This window comes from Populus alba, chromosome 9 (assembly GCF_005239225.2).
Source record: "Populus alba chromosome 9, ASM523922v2, whole genome shotgun sequence".
Lineage (NCBI taxonomy): Eukaryota > Viridiplantae > Streptophyta > Magnoliopsida > Malpighiales > Salicaceae > Populus > Populus alba.
In genome coordinates, this window is record NC_133292.1 from 4,463,440 (window position 1) to 4,478,431 (window position 14,992).

At 31.4% G+C, this 14,992-nt stretch overlaps 2 protein-coding genes across 2 annotated transcripts; one reads left to right on the forward strand and one right to left on the reverse strand.

The window, feature by feature from the left end:
• Positions 1-848: 848 nt before the first annotated feature.
• LOC118058016 (transcriptional regulator TAC1) lies at positions 849-1,529 on the reverse strand. Its single transcript, XM_035070747.2, has one exon. The coding sequence runs from the start codon at positions 1,498-1,500 to the stop codon at positions 946-948; it is 555 nt and encodes a 184-aa protein (XP_034926638.1). The 5' UTR covers positions 1,501-1,529; the 3' UTR covers positions 849-945.
• A 9,573-nt stretch (positions 1,530-11,102) lies between these two features.
• LOC118058015 (probable protein phosphatase 2C 24) lies at positions 11,103-13,543 on the forward strand. The gene is made up of 4 exons (XM_035070745.2): positions 11,103-12,194; positions 12,300-12,608; positions 12,736-12,841; positions 12,935-13,543. Exons 1-4 carry the CDS (start codon positions 11,658-11,660, stop codon positions 13,294-13,296), a joined length of 1,314 nt encoding a protein of 437 aa, XP_034926636.1. The 5' UTR covers positions 11,103-11,657; the 3' UTR covers positions 13,297-13,543.
• Positions 13,544-14,992: the final 1,449 nt, after the last annotated feature.

Genomic DNA, 14,992 nt, shown 5'->3' on the forward strand with positions numbered 1-14,992 from the left:
TATCTTGTTCGTGCACTAATTAAATGCTGATAAGAAAAGGAACAAAGAAAAGAACAGCTGACTAATTTAGGACCAAACCCGTCTAAGATTATTCTCTTTTGAGTGTTCAGAGATTCAGAACATGTTATATATATATATTTTCCTCTTGCGATCATATTGACTAGCCTCCTTCATGAGATGGATAGGAATATGGTTTGATAGGCCTTCGACCCCATCCTCGTGTAACATGGAGCTAGCACAATATAGAAAGAGGGGATCGATCTTGTGAATTTTTGCATATTTTAGATATAAAGAAACTACGTCTAATCGATCTAGAGAAGAAGCGCCGGCCAGGATGTCATTGCTGATGAACCTAAATCAATCAAGTTCCTCATTCTTGACGTTGTTGCTGATCATATGCATGCGCGCACTGGCCGGAGTGGAAAATTATTTTTTCCACGTACTAGAAAGAAGCTTCCCGGAAATACTGGCCGCCTAACTTGATTGATTATAGTGAGAAAACAATCTAGCTAGGGTTATAAAACTTACTGGGTCATTAATTCCATTTCAACCCTAATTTAAACTACACAATATAAGGCTATGTTACATTTCCTCGACTTGAAGTTTTATATGATATGATGATCAACTAATCGCAAAAGGGAACTTTAATATGTTTTTTACGAAGTGCAATTCACTGAAAATTAAGAACTATATTATTTATGGATTATATAACATTCAATAATATAGAGCAGCTTCTAAATAAAACTTGAGAAACTGTCTTTCTTGTAATAAATTATATCCCACGATAAAACACAAACCGTAAACCATCAAACCATGTTCGAACAAGAAGATACAGTGCAAAGCAAAGATACGTACCGTGTATTTTGCTCTGAGTACCACCATAAGGAACCCTAAAATTAAAAAAAATTGAATAAAGACAGTATAATATATATAAGATATTCAATCTCAAAAGAACTTTTTGGTACCCGGTGATGATTCCTGCGGCTCAGGCCATAGTCTAAGCTCAAGGTCTATCTCTGAGCTTGACGACAAATCACTCTTCTTGCTGATACCATGAACTTGACTGCTTGGGTTCTGATGATCTTCAGTACTGGATGAATTTTGGACAAAAAATCCTAGTTTCTGGATTTCTCCAACTTGGGTTTTGTCCCTTTTAGTGTCATCAAGATCACTTCCAGCAGCTTTATCAACAGTAAAAGGCCATTTGATCGAGCTCTCATCTCTTCCGGATTCCATTAGGCTAGTAACAGCTGGAGAAAACGAGGGGTTTATCTTTGGGATATCCAAAGATTGTTGAGTTTCACTTGAGGAGTGCTTGAGCTTGGCTTTGTCTTTTCGATGAATATTCATGTGGCCTCCTAGTGCTTGTGCATTAGAGAAACCTCTCTTGCAGAAGGTGCACTCATAGGACCTCGCTTGGCCTGTACCTTGCTCTTGTCCATGATCTAAGGTCACCTGATCTGGATTTTCCTGGCTGGGTTGATCATCAGTATCCATCATCGAGAAATAATCTTGCTGAGAGAGGGAGAGAATCGTCAACTGACTGGTTTTTAGTGTATATAGTCTATGTGTTGAGGGGGATTACAAGGACCCTTCCTTCTAGTCTTCTAGATAAAAAAAAAATAAAAAATGATTTGAGAATTACTGTAAAGGACAAAGGTGATGTTACAAAAATTGATGTATATATTTCTTATTTCTAAATGAGAAGGTGTTTTTTTTCAACCATAAAATTTTTTAAATACTATTTTGAAAAGTACCTTTTCAATTAACATATGTGTTTTATATATATATATATATATATATTAAAAAAAAACCCTTTTAATGTTTACTTAATAAACATATATTTAACTTTTAATAAATATAAATTAATTTCATTTTTTTAATAAGATACACATTTCATTAATATTCCATAATTTCTAATAAAAAAATATATTTTAGTTAGAATTTCTTCACCAAATAAATAATATATGTTTTTAAACAACTTTGTTAGGATTTCTTCACCAAATAAATAATTGTTTGATTTTTAATAAATAAGAATTAGTTTCAATATTAATTTGGCCTGTGTTGTGAGTACTATATTGTGTTGTGCTCCGTTATGAGATTAAGCATAAAATTGTATGATGTTATAAATGTGAATAAAAACGTTCAGCCGTTTGGTAATCTGTTATTGTATTGTTTAAGCTAAAAATACTATTAAACACATAACTTAAAGATTTCATTAAAGAATTAAAATAAATCACTTGAAGACATAAAAATTACTTTTTTAATTAAATCAAAAGTGAGAAGTAGTATAAGTTAAAACATAATATAATTTTTTTAATCACTAATTTTTTTACTTAAATATTTTGATAGTGAAATTTCAAGATCATACTTGAGCCATAGTTTTTAAATCCGATTCTTGGTGTTAATCAAGTTATCGAATCATCTAGGTTAAAAAAAAAAATAAAAAATATTATTTTAGTAAAAATAAAAAAAAATTAATAAATTGCAATTGAGTATTGTTATGTCAATCGGGTTATAAAGTTACATTGAAATTTTTTTTTTCCTGTTTTTTTTTACAAGATTTAATTTTATTACCAGATCAATCTAGCGGCGGGGATGAATTTCAAAACCATGGCTTGAGCATTACACGAAAAGTTCTTACTTTCTCTATCAATCTTTCTTTCGGAAACGTTAATTTTTACTTATTTATATAATTAAGGTACCATCGGAATGTCATCAAGGCGTAGATTGTGTCCTTTCCCGCATACACTTTTCTTTTCAAATTTGAAGCAAATAAGTTAATAGTTTTATGTGGTGTCTCAGTTCCATCTTAAAGTTTAATTGTTTTATACCAACCACTATTCTAAAAATCTGGTGAGTTAAGTAGTCTTGATCTGGTTAATCTGGGATTAAGATAAATCCAGGTTTTTTTAAAAAAAAAATAAAAAATTTAAATGATCAATGAAAAATTTAGATGGATTCACAATCCAAATTAAACCAATAAAACTTGATCAATCTATTCATTTTTTTAAAAAAAAAATTATAAAACAATGTTATTTTAATCTATTTATTAAAAAATAAATTGAAGGGTTAACTCTTTTGATATGGGTATTGTTTTGAGTTGAACCCAAGGTCTTTTACTTTATTGTTCAATTTCCCCTCCACATTCTAGTCCATAATGGCAACAGGAAATATGTGAAAACTTTAATTCCTAAAGTTTATTATAAAAATATCTCGAAATTAATATCATTCATAAATATATATATATATATATATATATATATATATTAAAAACATAGTAAAAATTAATAAATCGATCTAAATTAATAATAATCAATAAAAAAAAACGTGATAAACGCGAACGTGCTAGTTTCTTAGTTTGAGATTATAGATCAACTTCATATATAATAAATGAAAATATAGTGAGATATTCTATAAACTATAAAATTGAAATTTACTTATATTTCTCCGTTGTTGTTACAGATGGATTGGACGCAAACATTGGACAGGGCTACTGGGAGGGATTAGAACATACAATGAAAGTTTAGGAAGATTAATTGACACAAACCAAGTTTTTTAGATGAAATCGAGACACTCTATAAACCTAGAGAATGGATAATGAATTAAGATTTACCCTTCACACACACACACAAATCCATCGTTTCTCATGGATGAATTGGCTTTATACAAGAAGAAAAGTTGTCTTTCTCTTGATTATATAATTCAGTTTGGTGCACTAATTTATTAATCAATGACATGACTGAGAAATTATTTTCGTTGTACATTTTAGAGAGCTCGAAAACGTGTGTGTGTTAAAGAAAGGGTGTTCAGATCAGTTTATATATACCTCGATTAATCTCACGAGTTCTGAATTTAATAATAATGTAATCTTGAATAACCCTCTTGTGATTTTTATAAAATAAATTTAAAATCTAATAGATTCACTAATTAAATTGAATATTTATCTTTGTGGGAGGTGGAGAGAGATCCAATTGAGATCAAATGATCTGGCCGTGGAAGTGCCCTTTAATTGGTTTAGCCGTCGTCAGTCAATCAAAGCCGGAACTAATGGAGGTTTTCTCCGAGGCAAGCTCTTGTTGTCTGCCATTTATGGGCACCGATTGTGTGCCAAGTGGAAGGAGCTCGAGAGGGGCCTGGAGAGGATTCCATTCTATGATAACAATAAACTACCAAAAAAGAAATCGTAAAAAGCAATATAATATTATTTATTCTTAGAGGTGACTTACTGGCAAAATGAAATGTTACCTAGCCATCTCCTTCAGTGCTTAATTGTAAACTATATAATATTGATAGACATTGCTGGGGCTGACCATTTTCTACTCTGTAAATGCCCTGTTAATTAATATTGAGTTGGAACAAAATTAAAGAGGTGATTTGGGATGCTACTACTCTCAGTCATGATGTAGTTAATTTGCATGGTAACGCTATTGTTGTCTTTACTTCATAGTAGAGGGTATTTAATACTATAATTATGATTATTTTTTAAAGTATTTTTTAATTAAAATAATATTATTTTTTAATTTTTTTAAATACAGCCATTTTATCTACAATTGCTTAGCCAAGGCTTCATCGAAACTGATAGGATTGAACTGGGGATGAGAATATCCGCACAATGAGCCCAAAAATACACATTAAAAATACTTAATGGGTATTGAGACGGGTGAGAGTAAAAGAAATACATGTCCGCTAATATAATTTTCGGGCATGGATACCCACTTTAATTATGCCCTACTAATTAATTAATACCTGTTAAAATAAACATGCAGGAACTTGTAATTTTGAGGACTGAAATTACATTTTTAAATTGCAGGGATTAAAATAAGTTTTTTTGACAACTCATATTTTAGCGGGTATTAAACATGTGGGTAAACCTGCTTGGGGTTGGGTACGAGTTTAGAAGGTAATTTCTTAGTAGATTTCAACTGCCAGATTAATTTTTTTTAACATTAAAAAAACATTTCAACACTAATATTTTTTTAAAAAAATAAGAGAAATCTAAGATTTAGGTGTTGGAAGAGAGTATCTGCACTATTAGAGCAGTAACTAGAAAAGCAAACAACACTGTAGAGTAATCATACCATATTTATATATAATCAATTAATTAAATTAAATTTTTAAAAAAGATTTTTTTAAAAAAAAAAGTCTAAATTCAACATTGGAGAAAAAAAATGAATCGTGGATATTAGAAGGTTGTGAATTTTTGTGTTCTTTTACTTGCATATATATATATATATATATATATATATATATATATATATATATATAGAGAGAGAGAGAGAGAGAGAGAGAGAGAGAGAGAGATCATTGCCTTACATGCTTTAGCTCGATCGGTAAGGTTGGGAGTTTTCTGCGATTAGGTTCGATTGCCGTTCTTGTATTATGGGATTCATCAGATTCATTGGTTCGGAGCTGCTCATAACCTCGGAGGCTTGTAGACTGGGATGGGCCCGAAGAACTCGACCCGAGTGGTTTTCCTCATAAACGGGAAATGTGGGGTCTCGAGAGTCTAAACAAAATAAACACTGCCATGGATTTTATTTTCTTACTGCTATATTTTAATGTTCGCTAGCATGACAATGTTTAGAAGTTACATAGCTAGTTTCCCATGCGCTGCTGTCAGTCTTTTAAAAATAAATTAATTAAATTCTATAATAATTAAAATAAATATTGGCAAGAAATTCAACCATTTAAATTCCAGAGAAACAGTGTGTTTCTTCCATCAAAACTCCCCATTTTTATTTATGTATTTCTTCTTCTTTTATATCAAAATATCTTTTTTAATCGACAGTATAATTTCTTGAATAAAAACAAAAAATTAAGATGATTAAAATAAATATTCCTAAGAATTTCAATGGTTTAAGTCGAGGAGAAAGAAATGTATTCCATAAACTCTCATTCCTTATTTAAGCAATTTTTTTTTATTATAAGGAAAGCATGTCTTTTTTTTATTAGAAGCATAGTTTTTTTATATAAAAAAATTGTCATGATCTAAAAGTAAATTTCAATTAAAAAATACCCTTATAAAATTAGCATGATTGCATGAAAAAAAAATAAAAGAATAACTAATTTAAAAAAATTATATAAAAAAGTCATAATAAAAATATATATTTTATTCTCATTAAATATTCATGAGTTTTTTTTTTTTTTTAAAAAAAGAAGCTATATATATTAGATTCATAGATAATTATTCATAATAAATTATTAATATAACCATAACAATTGTTTATAATTATTCATATTAGGTTGATATTAATTTTATTCTCTTATTAAAAAATATCCCAGGAAAATGTCCACTACATTAAAAAAAAAAGAGAACATGCAGGAAAAAGGCCATTTGACAGCTTAGTATAAAAATAAAAACAAGAATTATATAACTATTTTATTTAAAAGCTTAAATTTAAACCTATGACTATTTAATTAGTAAAATTTTGATATTTTATTAAAGAGCTATTTCACATAAAAATTTAAATTATTATATAAGATTTTAAAATATAATTTATATAATTTTATAATAAATCGCTTTAGTGGGTTCCATCAGCTCGTTTATTCTTAACTATGTCTATGATCAGGTCACGCCATATCAGCATCTTGAGTGACCTCCACCTTTATTGATGGGTGGATCTATTTGCCTTCCCTTTGCCAAGTCTTCCTCAACATCCCTCAAAGCCGTGAAAAATAACGAAAACAGAATTCTAAATAATCAACTGTTCAACTGTTTTATTAAAAAAAAATTGTTGTCCAAATCAAAACAAATAAAAAATTCAACGAACCAATAAATTTTCAAGTGAACACTGCGATTAATAGTAAAATATATGAATAGTGGTAGCACAGTATTTTACCATCCTTTCGTTTTGTTGTTATAATTTTGTGGCTACAATCACTAAAAAATATAGCAAGTAAAATTGATCATTTATTTAATTTTAGAATGGTCTGCTGATAAGTGAAAAATATACATATAATTTTATTTCTTTTATATTATGTTTTTTAATATGTTTTAATTATATTAGAAGTTATATTGAGTTTGACATACTTAAAAAACTTTGTGAATTAATTATTAAAATATAAGAAATTATGCATTTTATATTTCAGATCTTATTTCATGTGACAGGTTTTTTTATCAATTTAAAGTTCCTGAATATAAACATGGACTGAATGTAAGTTGAAGTGTGCATAACAATCTTTCCAATAAGGTATTATGGAAAAAAAAAAAAAATTGAGTCCGTGTGGACCTCTAAATAAATATGCAAAAATCAAGTCAAAATCTTAATTGCATTAGAATTCTCTATTTTCACAATTAACAATTAAACATGCATATTTTAAGGTTTACATCTCAAAATCAAGCAAATCAAAAGCCAAAATTTATCTACACATCAGGGCTACAACTTTTTTGCGGATTGCAAGTTAGATAAAATCGTTTTCAAGATAGAAAATCCTAATGTAACCTAGATGACGGGGTTTATCTCTTCATTTGATGGGAAACTAACAATGAGAGTCTTATCATTAAGAAGAAATTTAATGGGATTGGATAAATTTTCTCTACAACATGTAACCTCCTAATCGTTAGCCTTGGTATCTTATCATGAGGGCTGCCTATTAGGATACGGAAATAGAAATAGAGGAGATCAACATTACATGGGATTTTTAAAACTTCTTGGCAATTGGAATTTTCCTAAAAGACTTAGCTACTGAAATTTTCAAGAACATGAGCAACTAATTCTTAAGTTTGGTTTAAGGGGAATAAATTCCATCTTCATTAGCAGTTTTGAGAAGTAATATTGTTATTATAATTCTTCTATATTTAAGTACTTATTTATCCTTATTTTGAAATTATACTATTGATTTATGTTCATGCTTATTGAATTGTTTTGAGATGATAGATATGCTTTTTATTTTATTTTTATTTGTAATTGTTATTAAGGAATAGAATAAGAAGTAAATGAATTAACTTGATTGCTGAAATTATCACTTTAATTTATTAGGGAAGAATAAGTTAAGTTAAATTGCTCTAGCATTTGAATGGTTGTATACAATAAATTTTGCAGACTTTATTCTTAAAGCTACTATCAAGTGAATAAAAATTATTTTTAATATTAAACTTGGAGTAGGAAATTGATTAGAAAACTTTGTCTAATTAAACTATTCGTAATCTTCTCGATTCCATTTAACTTTAAGGGATATCGAATTTATTTGCTTAACTTGTAAGGAATATTTATTTTACTTAGATGAGCAATAGGTTTTTAAGAATGGATGTCTAGATTCTTGAACTGAATTATAAACATATTGATTTATCATTTTTATTTTCAAAATTGTTTTTCCTTTTATTTTGTATTCAAATCACCCCCATCGTTTTTTTTGTTTCAATATCTTGTACAAAGATTAAATGAAATTTCTTTTGTGTTCGACCTAATCTTCATGATTATATTATAAAATTATTTTGTTTGTAATAATAAAATTAAAATTATATTTTGAAGGTTCCGATGATCAATCATTTATGATGCCATAGGTGATAATATACAATTGAAAGAGAACACAGAATCTAAGAACAACACAAAACAAAATTTATGAGGACAAAATTAAAATAAAATAGAGTTTGTTGACCAAGTTGAAACATAACAAATATTTAAGAGACCAAGTAAAGGAAATTTGCCAAGTAAACAGAACTTGTAAAAACAAAATTGAAAGAAAATAAAGTATGTCGACCAAGTCAAAACAAATAAAAAAAATTTGAGGAACCAATTAAAGGAAATTTACCTAGTATTTCACCGTACCCCCTTTTTAGCATCATTGTTATTGTTAATTTAATATATTATAAAGATTTTTATTATTATTATCAACATATATCAAAGATCCTTGGAAGGTAGGAGGCCTACTCAAGATTATTTTGCAGATGAATTGATGGTGACTCGTTGCCCATGAAGCATTATTGCCTAATCTTCGAGAACATGAATATCTATGCAAATCAAATTAAAGTAGTGTTTGTTTTTATGATTTAATTTGTTTTTCAAAATCTTTTTATTAATTAATATTTTTATATAATTTTTACTTGTTATGATATGATAATATCATAAATTAGAAAATATTTTTTAAAAAATATAATACAGAGTTATCAAGTAAACACCAAGAACATGAATCCAGAGACGGGATTTGTAAAGTCGTTAACAAGTCATGGATAAACGGACTCCTTGATAATGACCTTTGGAGGGCATATCTGATTTAGACCATGACGGGAAAGAAAGCTAGCTGTTAGCATGCCAGCACTGACCCTCGCCCACATAAGAACACACACATTCATGAACGCTTCCATGTTACGGCAGATACAACCTTTTAACCGGTTGATGTGAGAACCTGCCGGAAAGCTCCGCCCTGCCACGCAGAAGACCAGCCAGAAACCTGCCGGAACCCAACCCTTTATCAAACCCAAGAGTTAGCCGCCACGTAACCAGCTTCCCGTATTTTCAAACGTCATACTGTTTCACCAAACCATCCACGACTCCCTGCTCCTCTCGAAACGTGTCCCTCTCCTTTACTCTCGCTTCCTATTTCATCTCGCTGCCAACGAACCCACCCTTTTTACACCGTCCATGGTTTCACCCCACGTGTCCTGCTTTGACGTATTCTGATTTTGGAGCTCCGTATACGTTTTTTGGAAAAAGAGTAGTGCAGTACAGTGATTGGTTCGGTGGTGTTTCAATTCCAAGGCGAGGAAGACGACTCCCTAAAGACTAACCTAACCAAGCGTTATTCCCCGTAGGTGAGAATTTTTCTAAAAGGTAACCATGGTTCGGTCAGTGCCTTTGTTTTGCATTATTTTATGATAACACGTGTCACGTGGACCTGTAACTTTGCCCTCCTGTCATTTTCATGCACCGGAAATCTGTGTATAGTACACGTATAAGTTATGATAGTTTTTTTTTTTTTAATGGTTACAGTGGATTTTTTTTATTGGAAATATTTGTTTTTAATAGTAAATACATCAAAATAAAAATAAAATTAATAAAAAAACAAAAAGGTTCTCAAAAGCATTTATTAAATACAAAAGCAAACACCCTCTGCAACTGTTTGCCAGCCAGATTTCACACGTGGAATCATCACTATGGCTTCAGTTTTGTTCACTTGTGGCCCCCACTCGCCGTGCTGTCTTCTCTGACAGCTCACACGTTGTCCACCTCACTTCACTCCACGTATAAAGAAAAATCTACTTTGGGTGATTTGCTGCAACCTACCCGAAATCATGGGACCAAACTCTAATAAATGTTAATTTTGTGGGGACGAATTGATATCATATGGATTTTCGGGTAACAGGTTACGTTTCATTCGTGTGTTAAAATAAAAATGACTAAAAAAAGAATGTGATTATTGAGAAATAAAGATTAAAATATAAAATAAATTTTATTTTATTATAATTTTTTAAAAATATTTTTAAATTAAAAACTGTGAAAATCATGTTTTTTTCTTGTTTTTTTATTCTGGTAAAGTAATCAAGCGTTATTTTATAAAAATAGATGATAATTCTTTGCTTAGATAAAATAAAAAGAATGAAAATGCTTTAATAATTTTGGGTATTTGATGGCTATCTTAAAAGGAGTTTGGTTTAAATTTTTAAAATTATAATTTATTTAATTACTATATATTAAAAAAATTATTTATATTGTATAATTATATATTCACATTTAAAATTAATTGTTAAGATATTAAAAAAAAGGAATGAAAACTCATTATCTAAAAAAACCAACATAAATTTCCATCAAAAAAATCTTTAAGGATAGCATCTTCATGAAAGTTTGTTGTGTTTTAAATATTGTTTTTAACGTTGTTTTTAAAAAATATTTTAAGATTATTTTATTAAGTTTATATAAAAAATAATTCTTAAAAAAATAAAAAAATATTATTTTAATATGTGTTTTTTTTAAAAGCCCTGTAATTTTGTGCCGTATAGAGGTTTTCACAATAACACGTGGCAGGGGTGAGAGACTTTAATGTTCAGATGTTCTAGAAAAGCGTCATCGACTGGGACATAAGGGTCCCAAAATGTCAACGTCAAACAACTGATACGTAATGCAATTTGATTGGTCCAGAAGAGCAGGAAGGAATAGAATTGGAATTTTAAAACTCATTTTCTTCCATCTAGTACTCTACGATGTAGACACGTGTTGCCAAAACCCAAGTGATCTAAAAATCAAAACTTGAGAATTTGAAGTTAGAAAAAACCTAAAAGGAGGCGAACAAGGACCACATGCGTGTCAGGAAAGCAAGTACCAATTACAGTCGTGTTTAGACATTACTGGGCCACGTAACTTGACACTTTGTACACGTTTTTGATTTTGACGTTCGAGAGGTCAGGATCCAACGGTCGATATGTGTTTGATTTGATTTAGGCAAAATAGAACTACGTCACGCCACGCCTCGCCCCACCCCAAATACTAGGGTCCGCCCGTACGGTGACGGGCAGGCTACCCGGGCTACCATGCTAAAGCAAAAAGGAAAGAGAGAAAGAGAGCTGGCAGGCCTGTGATTTTGAAGCTCTCGCTTAAGCGCTCGAGCGCTCTCTTTTCATGATTTCTCTACATTCTCAATTCTCCAACCCCACATAAGCTACTTAACTAAGAGTAGGGTAGACGATTTTGTGGGAGAAGGGGTGATAATTTAGTGTTTAAATGGCTGATATTTGCTGTGGAGTAGCGAGGGAGAACGAGGCATCGTCGACGCCATGTGAGCCAACTTCAAGAGCAGCTAGGCGTAGAAGAATGGAGATCAGACGGTTCAAATTTGTTCCAGGAATGGCCTCAACAGAAACTGAAGCTGATGACATAGGCGCTCATAAAAAGCAGAAACTACAACTTAGCAAGAGTGTTAGTAGTCAATTTTCTCGTGACTGCCAAAACGCAGTAGAGAATTGTTTTTCTGATCATCGCAGTACAGATGAGAAAAAACTGTTGGAGAATGGAAAATCATCAGAACTTAAAATTTCAAGGCAGCGCTCTTTGAATCTAACTTTAAGTCCCTCCATTTTATCAACACCTTCAATTGATCCTCCGAAGCTTTTTCCAAAATTTGGGGTGGCTTCAATTTGTGGAAGGAGAAGAGACATGGAAGATGCAGTAGCAATTCATCCCTCTTTCTGTCGCAAAGACCATGAAAGCACGACCGAGTTACACTATTTCGGTGTCTATGATGGACACGGTTGTTCTCATGTACGGTTTCCACGATGAAAGAGCAACAAGTATTTTTTTAAAAGAAAAATATTTTTTGACACGGAAATGAAATGTGAAACTCATTTGAATTTCGTCTTTGTATAGGTGGCAGTAAAGTGTAAGGAGAGAATGCATGAGCTGGTGAAAGAGGAGGTGGGGAGCAAGGAGGAGTGGAAAAGCGCAATGGAAAGAAGCTTTCGGCGGATGGACAAGGAAGTGATAGCGTGGAATCAAGGGATGGAGATTAGGGCGAATTGCAGGTGTGAAATGCGAACTCCAGAATGCGATGCTGTTGGATCTACTGCTGTTGTCGCCGTTGTAACTCCTGATAAAATCATTGTCGCTAACTGTGGCGATTCACGAGCTGTCTTGTGTCGTAATGGCAAACCTCTCCCTCTTTCTTCTGATCACAAGGTCTGTCCATCAATATCCACTTTCCTTTATTATTATTATTATTATTATTCTAGGCCACTTTCTTTACTTTTTTGGCAACTTTTGCTGCTTAAAAACTCCCTGGTCTCCACGTTGTTCGTGCCAACAGCCTGACCGTCCAGACGAGCTTAACCGGATCCAGAACGCGGGTGGCCGGGTCATCTACTGGGACGGGCCAAGGATTCTTGGAGTTCTTGCCATGTCAAGAGCCATAGGTAAAATATATTACAAACACCCAATTACCCAGTTAAAATCCTAAACCATGTACTGGATCTGACATTACCTTACCATAATGAACCGATTAACAGGTGACAACTATCTAAAACCATACGTCAGCTGCGAGCCAGAGGTAACAATAATGGATCGAACGGCAGAGGATGATTGTTTAATACTGGCAAGCGATGGTCTTTGGGACGTGGTGTCCAACGAGACAGCATGTGGGGTGGCTCGTATGTGTTTGAGGGCGAAAGAACACGCGCCGCCTCCATGTCCACCTAGGTTGGTGGAGAGCAATGAGGTTTTGGGGATAACCAGCAGCAGCAGCGGGAGTGGTGAAATGTCGGACAAGGCGTGCTCTGATGCCTCCATGTTGCTGACGAAGCTGGCGCTGGCCAGGCACAGTACTGACAATGTGAGCGTGGTCGTGGTGGATTTAAGGAAAGACACGTAGCAAAGCAACCCGAATATGTTCTTATCATCTCTCTTTTTATTATTCATTTTTCTAAATGTTTTCCGATGGTTGAGTGATAAGGATAAGGGGAAAAAAAAATGATGGGTGGGTTTGTATTTCCTCTGTAAGGAGGAGAATGGGAATAGAAAAATAGCAACTGATCAAAGAAAATCAGGAAACCAGCTGTATTTGTTGGGTTTTTTTTTTCATTTATTTATTTTAAATGAAATCATCTTTTTTGCCAAAATTGGGATGCTAGCCTGCATCCCCTATAATTAATGTCTAGTCCTACGTATTTTATATGTTTGTCCGAATATTTCCTCTTGTCCGGAGCATTTTGAGAGTGTGATTGCAACATGATCAAAAACTTGCTCAAATTGAACACTTAAATGGTTAAGAGATTCCTGGTTAAGTTATCAAGGGGTACATCACTTCATAAATCTCCTACATTATCATATATCTGTCGCCTGAGCCGCTGTCCATGGAGGCAGCCCTGCCTTGAATTGCTCAACGTAGACGTTTAAGTTGGGGGAAGAGTGGTGTCGCTCTTTGTTCTCTGGTTGCCTACGATGGTTTGGCAAAAGAGAGATTTGTTCAATTTGAAGTTTTGCTACTGAAATTCGACGTCTTGTTATTGTTCCCCATAGTGAGTGAGTATAGCAACGCGCTACCCCACGGATTTATTTTTTTATTTTATTTTTATATTTTTATAAAAACTACTGTAAAAATTTATAATAAAAAATATTTTTTAATATTAATAATAATTATTTTTTCTAATTTGTTAATAATATAACATAAATAATATTTTTTATATGAATATTTAGAATTATAATAAAAATAATAATATTTATAACATAAATAATTATATTAAGAATTCCAAGATGATTATAACACAAATAATAACATTTTTTATATAAATATTTTAAATTATATGAGAAATAATAATATTTATAACACATTATTATATTAAAAAAAAACAAAATAATATTTATAATAAAAATTATTTGGGTCTTGGCTAGGACTCAAGAGAATTGGAATTATAAGGCAGAACCCATTAAGACTTGAGACCTACACAAAACCCAAAGGGTTTTGACAACGGCTTATTATCATTGGGTCTTGCCGCAGGCGCACAGGCAGGGTAGCCGAAACACCAAGTCATGCCAAGGGGCGCGCAAGTCTGGCCGTGCGCCCTTGGCAAGCCAACGCCACGTGGTGCTCGGGCAAGTGGCAAAGCAGCTCAAGCGTCATAAATATTATTATTTTTATTATAATTAGAGGTATTAATATTAAAAAATATATTATTATTTGTGTTATAATATTAATATTTCTACTATAGTTCAAAGCATGAATATAAAAAATATTATTATTTGTGACATAAATATTATTATATGTGCGGTACAAATATTTTTATTTTTATTATAATTGAAAGTATTAATATTTATTTTTATTTTAGTCAAAGTATTAATATAAAAAATATTATTATTTGTGATACCAAGATTATTATTTTTTGTTATCATTGAAATTAATACTACTAAAAATAGTATTATTTGTGGTATAAATATTATTATTTATAGTATAAATATTTTTTTATTACTATAATTGAAAGTATTAATATTAATAATAGTATTATTTGTGTTCTGAATATTATAATTTTTATCATAATTCAAAGTATTAATATCAACAATACTATTATTTG

Excerpts from the sequence above, each read along its gene's own strand:
- LOC118058015 (XM_035070745.2), top strand. The coding sequence starts at position 11,658 with ATGGCTGATATTTGCTGTGGAGTAGCGAGGGAGAACGAGGCATCGTCG. Across the intron at positions 12,195-12,299 it reads ATGGACACGGTTGTTCTCAT|GTGGCAGTAAAGTGTAAGGA; the intron begins GTACGGTTTCCA and ends GTCTTTGTATAG. Across the intron at positions 12,842-12,934 it reads TGCCATGTCAAGAGCCATAG|GTGACAACTATCTAAAACCA; the intron begins GTAAAATATATT and ends ACCGATTAACAG.
- LOC118058016 (XM_035070747.2), bottom strand. The coding sequence starts at position 1,500 with ATGATGGATACTGATGATCAACCCAGCCAGGAAAATCCAGATCAGGTG.